Here is a 12507-nt window from a genome sequence, read left to right as displayed (position 1 = left end):
CACGTCGGAAAAACGCATGGTGCCATGTGGAGTCCCCCAAGGATCCCCCCTGTCACCGGTACTGTTCAACATCTATCTTCGCCCTCTCTTTGATATTATCAGTAGCCAAGAACTACTTTATCACTCTTATGCAGACGATACGCAACTGTATTTTCGCATCTGCAACAAAAAGGATCATCATCTCAGTTTAGAGAAATGTCTCTCTTCGATAGAAAACTGGATGACTAAGGCCGGGTACACACGGACAAACATGTATGGTGAAAGCGGTCCGTCGGACCGTTTTCACCATACATGTCTGCCAGAGGGCTTCTGTACGATGGTTGTACACACCATCGTACAGAAGTCCGCGCGTAAACAATACGCGGGGCGTGTCCGCGGTGTCGCCGCGTCGATGACGCGGTGTCGCCGCGACAATGACGCGGCGACGTGGGCGGCCCGCCTTTAAAATGCTTCCACGCATGCGTCGAAGTCATTCGACGCATGCGAGGGACGGCGGGCGCCTGGACATGTACGGTAGGTCTGTACTGACGACCGTACATGTCCGAGCGGGCTGAATTCCAGCGGGCTGTTTTAAAACAAGTCCAGGAATATTTGCCCGCTGGGAAAAGGCCCGGCGGGCAAATGTTTGCTGGAATTCGGCCCGCTCGCGCCCACACACGAGCAAACATGTCTGCTGAAACTGGCCCGCAGGCCAGTTTCAGCAGACATGTTTGGTCGTGTGTGGGCGCGAGCGGGCCGAATTCCAGCAAACATTTGCCCGCCGGGCCTTTTCCCAGCAGACAAATATTCCTGGACTTGTTTTAAAACAGCCCGCTGGAATTCAGCCCGCTCGGACATGTACGGTCGTCAGTACAGACCTACCGTACATGTCCAGCCGCCCGCCGTGCCTCGCATGCGTCGAATGACTTCGACGCATGCGTGGAAGCATTTTAAAGGCGGGCCGCCCACGTCGCCGCGTCATTGTCGCGGCGACACCGCGTCATCGACGCGGCGACACCGCGGACACGCCCCGCGTATTGTTTACGCGCGGACTTCTGTACGATGGTGTGTACAACCATCGTACAGAAGCCCTCTGGCAGACATGTATGGTGAAAACGGTCCGATGGACCGCTTTCACCATACATGTTTGTCCGTGTGTACCCGGCCTTAGAGTTATCTTAAACTCAACAGTTCCAAAACAGAACTTCTTATGTTTCACGCCAGCCGAAAGAGTCAACTGGCAACAACCTGGACACCCCCGCCCATTCTGGGCCAAATCATCACCCCTAGCTCCAAAGTCAAAAGTCTAGGAGTCATTTTTGACACCTTCATGACAATGGACGCACAAATAGGGTCAGTAGTCAGCGGATCGCACCATTTGTTGCGCCTACTACGCAGACTTATTCCATTTATCCCCAAAGAAGACGTAGCAGTCGTGGTGGGAACAATCGTGAATTCCAGACTGGACTATGCAAATGCCCTTTACCTCGGACTCCCAAAGTACCAAATCGCTCGTCTGCAAGTCGTACAGAATACGGCCGCCAGACTGGTGACTGGGAAAAGGACATGGGAATCAATCTCACCTTCGCTGAGAACCTTTCACTGGTTGCCAGTAAAAGACAGAATTGTATTTAAAGCACTCTGCCTGACACATAAGTGCATCCATGGGAAGGCGCCGCAATATCTTTGCGACAAGATAGAACCTTACAATTCTAATCGCGTTCTGCGATCCACTGACCAAAATCTGGTCAAGGTGCCAAAAAACCAAATACAAGTCCAAAGGAGAAAGAAGGTTTGCTTTTCAAGGTCCGAGACTATGGAACGCTTTACCAACCAGCGTTCGGTTGGAGGAAAACCACCTGACTTTCAGAAGACAGATTAAAACTCTGCTCTTTTGATGTCATGAGACACGAAACATCAAGCGCCCAGAGGCGATTCAGTTCGCATGTGCCGCGCTATATAAGTTTTTCATTCATTCATTCATTCATATGTGAGGCCCAGAGCAAAAAGCTCACTGGCCACCCCTGGAGCAATGGGGTATGTCGTTGCCGACCCAGCGCATAGCTAAGGCCTGCTCACGCTCGATGGCTGGACTGGGGGACTACAAGGATCTATATTATCCAGCCTGTCACCCAGCCGGCAGTTGATAGAAGATCTCAGGATCAAAAAATAAATAAAAAATTAAATAAAATCATTAAAAACAAAAGTTCTACAGGACCATGGGCCCAAGGGGAGCCAGGTCCTTCTCCTCTACTAGGCAGAAAAAAACTGAGCTGCTCAGTGCAGTGAGAGGGGGTTATGACCAGAGGGACTGCCCCCTGGTCGGGGCTGTTTCAGCTTTGCTAAAGTTTACATGTTTTAACCATTAACATGTCTACCTAGTCCTCTCCTAATAGACGGAACATAACCCTACAGTCAAGAGTATAAGAAAGCTGTGTGCGTCCATGGACGAAAGAGAAATAGGATTTTTTTAAAACAGCTTACCTATAAAATCCTTTTCTTGGAGTACATCACGGGACACAGAGCTCCCCGCCCATCTTTTTTGGGGATATTTATATATTTTGGGATACGTATTGCTTTGCTACAAAAACTGACTCTCCATGTGGGAGGGGTTATATAAAGGGAAACTTCTCTTCTAATTAGGGTGTGTCAGTGTCTAATCACCTAATGGTGAGCTATAACCCACTAAGTAATTAACAAGAGCTCCGTGTCCCGTGATGTACTCCAAGAAAAGGATTTTACAGGTACGCCGTTTTAGAAAACCCTGTTATTTGCATTAGTCATTGAGCCTTTTACGTGCTCGGTCAGATTCTCCTCTAATATTTCTGGTATACAATTTGGTCCCACAAATTGGCTTTTTGCTAAAGATGTAATTTTAGTTCTCACTGATTCTCTCCACTCACTATCTGTTGTTCAACACATCGTTTCTATGTTTGGCCCTATATCCAACTATAAAGTGAAATAAAGCAAATCTTAAAATTTTAGGCCTCAACATCTCTCCTTTACTAAAAAACACAACATACAATCACGCTTCCCTTATGCCTAGACAACCACCCATTTAACCTTCTTTATCAGAAAGGCTTTTCGGTCCTTTCAATCCTTTACATTATTAATCCTTTTTGGATAAACTCCCTAAAGAACTAGACCACCTGAATATTTTAAAATTCTTCAATGTGGGTAGGATAACTGCTTTTAAAATATCCATTCTCCCTAAGCTATTATATCTTTTCCACAAGATTCTTATCCCTACCCCTGACAATATTTTATTAAACTACACTCCGTTCTCGTCTGCTTCATTTGAATAAGGGAAAAAATCCTGACATGCTCTCTCTATTTCAGTTGGCGGCTTATCGCTACCCAATCTTTATTAATATCATCTAGCCTTGCTCTTAGATCAGATTTGATATTGGTGGCATCCTAATCCCCACAAAGGGGGGAGGGGGGTGCAGTTATAAGCTTTACTGACTAACAATACCAACACTACTCTTTTGGCTTCCCTCTGGAAGTAACCGTCTCCTCTCTCATTATATCCAGCTATTCAATCCACTATTGATGCAATACAGATTCTGTCTCCTCTTGTGTCCCAGAACAGACAGTTCTGACATTAGGCTTCTGCTTCCACTACAATACTTGCAAAATTACATTCCTCGTTTTAATCTTAGATCATGGGATCTGTTAAACAGGACTGATGCAAGGATTTTTTTGTCTACACAGGCAAACGTAAATTTTGGTACCCCCCTCTCCTGTCCTCCTACCACCCCCCTCCATCCCCTCTCCTTCACAATGCAACCCCCACTCCCACTTTCTACAGCTACACTGGGACCTCCTTCATGTTTCACTCATAATGTGATTGGGCCCAAGACGAAGGACGTTACATCATATTGAAAATTTAAGCTGTGCTGAACTGGCATTAAACGGCAGTGTGTAATGAGAGGGTGGAGTTATGCATTCTCCGATTCCCCTAACTGGCTACTGGGCAGCTGGCAGGTGAGGCAAACTAAAACTTCCACACTGCGCTCCCAGTAGGCGAGAAGGCGCAGCTATAGAGAATGCATACCTCCCAAATGTTTTACATTAGGATGAGGAATACTTGAAGGAGGAAGTGACCCACGGTATGCGTATCTTAAGCGGCATTGTTAAACAAAAGCCAGGCTTCCTTGTACCTATACAATATGCTATGATTGCTATGTCACAAGCCAGAGTCTCACAAACATATATAACCCCCAGCACAATCATTGAAAAAAAAAAAAAGAATGAAAAGATTCCACTGAATATGGTTTTGCACACACTTAAAATATACAGAAAGCTTACACTTTATCTGAGCCTACCTTAGCGGGGAGCTTCATTAAAATAAACGAGGACTGCTTAACGACCAGCAACTGTTAAGACAATGAACACTTTGATGAGAAGTATACAATGTACAGTATTGTGTATATAATGCAGGAGCCTGTAAGGCAGAGCACAGGAGGTGGGCAGTCAGTGTCAGGTTTAGGATACATACCGCAGACTACAGGAGTCCAGGGTGTGTAATTCAATGATTTAAAGGATCAGGAGTATGTAACACACAGCAGGTTGTTGTCAATGCCACGTTTAGGAATACAGTACATGACACACAGAGTGCAGGGGACAGGGCACCCGCAGACCCGATCGCCGCTGGAGTCCCGCGATCGGTCCCCGGAGCTGAAGAACGGGGAGAGCTGTGTGTAAACACAGCTTCCCCGTTCTTCACTGTGGCGGCAGCATCAATCGTGTGTTCATTAATATAGGGAACCTCAATCAATGACATCACACCTACAGCCACACCCCTCTACAGAGAGAAGATAGTCACCCGCCAATAGGGTATATGGATGAATCCGTATCCTCTCAGAGAAACACAATGCACGCAGCAATAGTAGAAAGAAATTTTTGGACAGCCGCACTCTGGAAAAACCTTCTTGGTTGCCTTTTATTGATAAAAGTCTTCAAACACAACACATCACAACAAAGACAGGGGCATACAGCTGACGTTTCGCACTACAATCGGTGCTTACTCAGAGCTACTATCACACCCCCCTACAGTTAGAATCACAGATGAGGTCACACTTAACCCCTTCAGCGCCCCTTGTGGTTAACTCCCAAACTGCAATTGTCATTTTCACAGCAAAAAATGCATTTAAATTGCATTCTTTATTGTGAAAATGACAATGGTCCCAAAAATGTGTCAAAATTGTCCGAAGTGTCCGCCATAATGTCGCAGTCACGAAAAAAATTGCTGATCGCCGCCATTAGTAGTAAAAAAAAAAAAAAATTAATAAAAATTCAATAAAACTATCCCCTATTTTGTAAATGCTATAAATTTTGCGCAAACCAATCGATAAACCCTTATTGCGATTTTTTTACCAAAAATAGGTAGAAGAATACGTATCGGCCTAAACTGAGGAAACATTTTTGTATATATATATTTTTGGGGGATATTTATTATAGCAAAAACTAAAAAATATTGGGGCAGATCCACAAAGAAATTACGCCGGAGTATCTATTGATACGCCGCGTAATTTCAAAGTTCCCGCGTCGTATCTTTGTTTTGTATCCACAAAACCAGATACGACAGAATGAGGGATCGATCCGACAGGCATACGTCTTAGTACACCGTAGGATCGTAGGTGGCGTTTCCGTCGAATTCCGCGTCGAGTATGCAAATTAGCTAGATATGGCGATCCACAAACGTACGTCCAGGCGGCGCATTTTTTACGCCGTTTGCGCTCGGCTTTTTCCGGCGTATAGTTAAAGCTGCTACATGGTGATGTACTCAATGTTAAGTATGGCCGTCGTTCCCGCATCGAAATTTGAATTTTTAAGTTGTTTGCGTAAGTCATTCGCGAATAGGGATTTGCGTAGAATGATGTCGCCGTCGTAAGCATTGGCTTGTTCCGGTTTAATTTCGAGCATGCGCACTGGGATACCCCCACGGGTGGTGCATGCGCCGTTCCAAAAAAACGTTGTTTACGTCGGGTCACAACGTACTTGCATAAAACACGCCCCCATCACAACGTTTTGAATTGCGCGCCCTTACGCCGCCAAAGATACACTAGGCCGCCGTAACTTACAACGCGCATTCTTTGAGGATTTGAGAAAAAAATAAGTAACGGCGGCGTAGTGTATCTTAGATATGCTACGCCCGGCGGGAAGATGCGCCACGCTTCTGTAGCTATGACTAAGCATTAGTTCTTAATCCGAAACGCGTCAGCTGTTCTCCCCACTGTGTGCTGTTTGTATGCTGTGCATTTTTCCTTTTAAATAAAGAGCACATCTTCTTTTAAAGACCTACTTGGAGTGCGGCTGTCCATCTACTTTCTTATCTGCATACGCTACGTGGATCTGCCCTATTGCATTTTTTTCTAAATTGTCGCTCTGTTTTTGTTTATAGAGCAAAAAATAAAACCGCAAAGGTGATAAAACACCACCAAAATAAAACTCTATATGTGGGGAAAAAAGGACATCAATTTTGTTTGGGAGCCACGTCGCACAACCACGCAATTGTCAGTTAAAGCGATGCAGTGTCGAATCCAAAAAAATGCTCTGGTCTTTGGCCAGCAAAATGGTCCGGGGCTTAAGTGGTTGAGGTCTGGTACATTAACTGGCTAAATATGAACAGAAACAAAGTTGGAAACAAATTATTTAAAGCAACTTTGTTTTCAGTTGCACACTTGGTTTATACAGGTAATTTTAAACTTTTGCTGGATTTGCAGTGCTACCCCCTCAGGAGAAATACACAACGTAAGGACTACTAGGCTCCTGGCTGCAGGCTGTATTGCATGACCTCTGGCTGCACTGTATTCTCTTGGCTATCTTGTGCAACTCCTAACTGTACTGGGAAAACATTTAGCAGTATTGAACAATCCTGGCTGTTTTGCACAACTCCTGGATGTACTGCATTTGAATGAGAGAACAAACCACCCCACAGTCGCTTCTCCCGTGTATAACAGGATCAAATACTTACTCAGTCCTAGAATGGTTGGACTCCCCCCCCACCAACTCCATTCTGGCTCTGCTCAGTCTCTGGACAAAGCTCCTCCCTTTGGTGGGCCCACTAGCTAAGCCTTACTGGGATCTTGATGTCATCAAAGGCTCCTATAACTTCCTCTGTCTCTCTCTCTGCCCTACTGGCAGAGCCCCTGCACAGCAGTCTCCTCTTGAAGGACCGGACCCAGGAACCCTGCACTCTGGTTGCCAGGCATCAGAATATTTATTGGCTTTCCCTTAACCTTCTGGGTACACCTCCCCATGGATTCAGGCTGCCTGTCCTGCTTTCCTTCCCACTTTGCTTCCAGAAGTCTCTAGAAGACAGGAGGAAGTAGCAGAACAGAAGCCTGTGAGAAACTGAACAGCCCTAAGCAATCAACCCCTGCTCCACTGTTTACAGAGGAGCTAGCTAAATTTACCTAGAAGCCTATTCTGAATTAGGATGGTGCTACAGAAGTTTTATCCACCTATTAGTAGTCACTCTGTTTTCAGTATACTGATATGAATGTTAATATAAATAAGATAGACCTACATAGTCCAAGTCCACACACAAGCAGATGGTGACAATGTGACCAGCTTACATTCCTATCAGCTTATGCCTGGAGAGTAGTTTGGTTGGGGACTCATGACGTGACAATAGGGTGACCACATTTCCAAACTACCAATTAGGGATACCGCCCCTTGCCAAAAATCAGCTTGTGCTGTAACGAATCACAGCACAGTGATTGGAAACAAGAGGCGGGATTTATGATTTCCTGTCCTTGTCCTGGAATAAAGGTACCCGGGACAGACCTGCAAAATACGGTTTAAAATGTAAAACAATCCCGCTATGATGGGACAATGTTTGAACTGTGGGTTTTTTTTCTCACTAAGAAATTGAATTATTGACAGGCCGGAAGTTTACTAATCTTAAATAAATATACACATATACAATATGGACACCTGAAGGGTCTGGTTATGGATATTTAGGGGGAACCGCACGTCATTTTTTTTTTAATCTGCGGCGGGGTTCCCCTTCATATCTATACCAGACCTAAAGGGTCTGGTTATTGAATTTGCGGGGACCTCCGCGCATTTTTTTTCCCGAACTCCGAACCCGGACCCAAACTTTTTCCAATTATTCGGGTTTGGGTCCGGGTTCGGGAAAAACCCAAAGTCTGTACCGAACCCAAACTTTACAGTTCGGGTTCGCTCAACTCTAGTTGTAAAGGAAAATTTTGTTTTTCATAATAAGCATCCTTTACCTGCAGACATTCCTCTTTTTACTTCCTCATTGTTCGTTTTTGCTCAGAAGTTGCTCTATTTCTTCTCTGTTCTGTTCACTTCCTGCTTGTCTGATTTTACTGACCACCGTGAAGGGAGGCTTTACTGCGGTGGTCAGTAACGTGCTCACCCCCTCCTGGGAACTACATCTGTGTGGCAGGACGCTCTCTACATGTTAGAGACTTCAAGGAGGTGTGAATTACTGGGCGTGCCGCAATTCATACTGGGAAATGTAATTCTTACATGAACGAGCGATGCAAACCAGGAAGTGAATGAGAGAACAGAAAGTAGAACACCGGAGGTGATATAGATGAAGGAATTTAATAGGTATTTACTCGTTTTTTAACAGAATCATTACACTATTCTGTCTGTCTACCTTGCAGACATTAATTTTAAGCAAAACATTTTTTTCCTTTACAAATCCTTTAAAGGAAACAGAATATGGAGGCTGCCTTGCTGAACTATTTTCTGAAAATGCTGGTTGTAGTTTTGCAGATCTAGTTTTCCCAAATACCAAATGCGATCCTGAAAATGTAAATTTTACTTTTGCTTTATGCGGTACAGGTTTCTGAAAACCTGGGCTCAGTGTTAGCATAAACTGGGCTCTAATTTACCACTGGAGCTGCAATAATGTGATTGTGAGGTATCCTTGGCTTCTTTGCCACCCTGGGAAAATGTATATATCACAGGGATAATTTTTGAAACCACACATAGATTATGGGAATGGATAGGGTGACATTTTGGCTTTAAGAAGTTCACTCATACTGAATAAGTACATACCTGTGTTTCTTTTACTGACTAAAAATAAACCAAAAAAGGGTATTGATATTCACAACAACAACAACTTGATTAGAACACATTTTACATAATTCTAATTTGTCATGCGATTTGCCAGTTCTGGATTGCATGACAAGTTGCGCACCCCATTGTTGGCTATGGAACCATTCAAATTTCTGTGACTCATGTTGCAGTGACTTTGAAAAAGGTGCCTGCACTACTGTTTGCCGATTTCATTATGACTTGCAAAGACTTCTGTTGTATGAAGTTGCAAGCCGCAATAAAATCAGAATTGCTAATCGCAATGATGAGCGGCTTTGGAATCATGCTGAAGTAGCATGATTTCAAAGCCGCACTGGTATGTACTGGGGGGGGCTTAAAGACAAATCACTCAAAATATATATATTTTTTCTTTTTTTTTGACCTGGGGTTGTGTTAATCGTCTGCCTGTTAGCAGTCTCCTTATTTGCAACATACTGGCATAAATCTATTAATAATGAGATAGTTGTCAACATAAAAAAGGAACAAAAACAGTTCTATGTCACATACATAGCAGGTGCAGCATGCATGTTTAGTGCTATAATGTGATGCAGCATTTATTAAATCCGAAAGAACGGATTGTTTAAATATATGTAGCATCCCTGCCTTGGGGCTAGATACATTTAGTATATGGCTTTGCTGTAGTCAGCTAAGCTGCAATTTATTTTTTATATAGGTCTGTTCCCTTAGTCTAGCAATTTTCTGGCGTCTTTCAAGCGTTTTTTTAACGCATTTTTGCAGCTTTTTACAAGCGTTTTAAACCACTTGTCTACTGGGCACTTTTACCCCCTTCCTGCCCAGGCGAATTTTCAGCTTTCAGTGCTCTCACACTTTGAATGACATTGGCACGGTCATGCAGCACTGTACCCAAATGACATTTTTATCATTTTCTTCACACAAATAGAGTTTTCTTTTGGGGGTTTTCAATCACTGCTGGGTTTTTCATTTTTTACAAAGAAAAATATTGAAAATTAAAAAAAAAAAAAAGTTTTTCTTAGTTTCTGTCAGTACATTTATTAAATAAGTAATTTTTTTTCTTCACTGATGTGCGCTGATGAGGCGGGACTGATGGGCACTAATAGGCTGCACTGCTGGTAGGCACTGATGAGGCGGTACATAAGGAAACAGATTAGGTGGCATACTGATAGTTGGCACTGATAGGCAGTATGGATGGGCACTAATAGGGGGCACTGGTGGGCACTGAAAGGTGGCACTGATGGGCGGCACTGATGGGAAGCACTGATGGACGGCACTGATGGACATTGATAGGCAGCACTGATGAGCAGACACTGATGGGCACTGAAATACAGCACTGACAGGCATCACTGATGGGCACTGATTGGTGTCACTGATGGTCACTGCTGGGGCTGTAATCGGGGCATTAATTACCTGAACAGGTCTCCCCTGCAAGGAGATTCTGCTGATTGGCTCTCCTCGCTTAACACTCTGTCAGTGTAAGGCATGGAGAGCCAATAAACGGTACTTCCTTGTTTAAATGTGACCAGCTGTGATTCGTCACAGCTGATCACATGGGTAGAGAGGTGTGTCATTGTCTCTTAACCGAGATCTGGGTCACGCCATGTCCTAGAAACATGGTGCAGCTGTGCTGCACGCCTCCTTGGGCAGGCGAGAGCGGCCGTTCTGGGGGCTGTCATATGACATCCCAGAATGAGAGCGCATCCTGCCTGCCATCATTTTACTATACAGCGGTTAAAGTGTTTTAGACGTGTATTACAAGCATTTTTCAGCTTCAAGTATTTTTGTTTAACCAATAGAAAGCACTAGGGGGAGGAGAGGGAGAGGAAATTAGGGGTGGACAGCTGATGTTTGAGCTGAAAACGAGCAACAAAGCGATTGTAAAATTCTGAAGTCAGGGGCCCAGATTCAAAAAGCACTTGCGCCCGCGCAACCATAGGTTGCGCGGCGCAAGGGCTTACTTGCTCCGGTGTAACGAGTGCTCCTGATTCAGGAAACTCGTTACACCGACTACAGCCTAGGATGTGACAGACATAAGCCTCCTTATGCCTTCACATCCCAGGCTGCATTCTTGCGTTGGCCGCTAGGGGGCGCGGCCTTTGTGATCGGCGTATAGTATGCAAATTGCATACTACCACCGATTCACAAAAGTTGCGCGGGCCCTGCGCACGCAAGGTACGAGTTTCCGTACGGCCACTTTAGCATAAGGCTGCTCCTGCTAATAGCAGGCGCAACCAATGCTAAAGTATAGCTGCGCTTCCCGCTCGCGACGTTCAAATTTTACGTCGTTTACGTAAGTGAACCGTGAATGGCGCTGGACGCCATTCACGTTCACTTAGAAGCAAATGCGTCCTTGCGACGTCATTTGCCACAATGCACATCGGGAAAGTTTCCCGACGGAGCATGCGCTGTTAGCTCGGCGCGGGAGCGCGCCTAATTTAAATGATTCCCGCCCCCGGCGGGATCATTTACATTAGGCGCCCTTACGCAGGGCTATTTAGCATATCGCCCGCGCAATTTACGGAGCAACTGCTCCGTGAATCGCGGGCAAAGCGCAATATTTGCGTGGGCGCAGAGAAAAATTTTTGCTCTTTGCCCACGCAAATATTGCGCGATTCTACCTGAATCTGGGCCAGTGTTTCTATTGACGTCTATGATATGTGTAATTTTTAAACATCTGTGCTCACCTCCTTAATAGACCCGTCATACCAAGTCACATCACGTTTCCCGCATTCTGGCATACAAAAAAATCGGCTCCTCTATGTAGCGCTACCCCCGAAGGAGCCGCTGATTTGTTGTTGGGATCGGCGTATTAAGTTACCTTACCTTAGCGAATGTCCAGACAAGGAATAGGGGTTTTCCAATGCTTTATTTCCAGGCCAACAGGGCCAACATCAACATTGAATAGGAAGAAAAGGTTGATGAAGAAAGAGGGAGAACTTTGCGATATCAGGCCTGGATAAGAACCGAGCAATCCTGCTCTCAGTAGTACCAAATTACAGTTCGTCGCCACTCTAGCCAGAGTGGGTGAAGTGCCCCCGGACAGACTCCAATCAAAAGCCTGGCAGCCAAAGTGTCACTTTAAATCGCTGGGAGGAACAGATCTCTCTCTCAGACCTGGCTCTAGGCCTCTGCCACAGGCCAATAACTTGAATAAGCTAAATGGACGAATTGAGCGAATCCTCAACCATTTTTAGCATAGGTCACTGGATGACAGCAAAGCGTACCTGTCAGCGTTTCGGTCACCAGATCCCTGATTGGTTCGTTCAAGCCCTGTTGGCCAACCTGCCTCCGGGTTCCCCTCAAGCCGACCCCCCAATCGAACGGCATCCAGCCTGGGATACTCTCAATAGAACTGGGGACCCAGTAAGTCACTGGGGCCCCTCTTGGCAACATAGAGCTCTGCGTAGCATTTTACCCCGGCCTGGAAGGCCATCACCGGGGTCCGTTGGATGCGCGCACCCTAAAGGT

At 45.2% G+C, this 12507-nt stretch overlaps 1 protein-coding gene across 1 annotated transcript in view; it reads right to left on the bottom strand.

The window, feature by feature from the left end:
* LOC120930430 (platelet glycoprotein Ib alpha chain-like) overlaps positions 1-9208 on the bottom strand; it is a 49323-nt gene extending 40115 nt beyond the window's left edge. The window contains exons 1-3 of the mRNA XM_040341615.1: positions 9137-9208; positions 9025-9042; positions 4308-4358 (exon numbers count right to left, since the gene is read on the bottom strand). Coding sequence (XP_040197549.1) covers positions 4308-4358; positions 9025-9042; positions 9137-9208 — 141 coding nt within the window. The remainder of the gene's footprint in view (positions 1-4307; positions 4359-9024; positions 9043-9136) is intronic.
* Between the last annotated feature and the right edge of the window lie 3299 nt (positions 9209-12507).

The sequence above is a fragment of the Rana temporaria genome, chromosome 3 (assembly GCF_905171775.1).
Source record: "Rana temporaria chromosome 3, aRanTem1.1, whole genome shotgun sequence".
Taxonomy (NCBI): Eukaryota; Metazoa; Chordata; class Amphibia; order Anura; family Ranidae; genus Rana; species Rana temporaria.
Note: the sequence above shows the minus strand (reverse complement) of the source record. Positions and strands in the feature narration are given on the sequence as shown.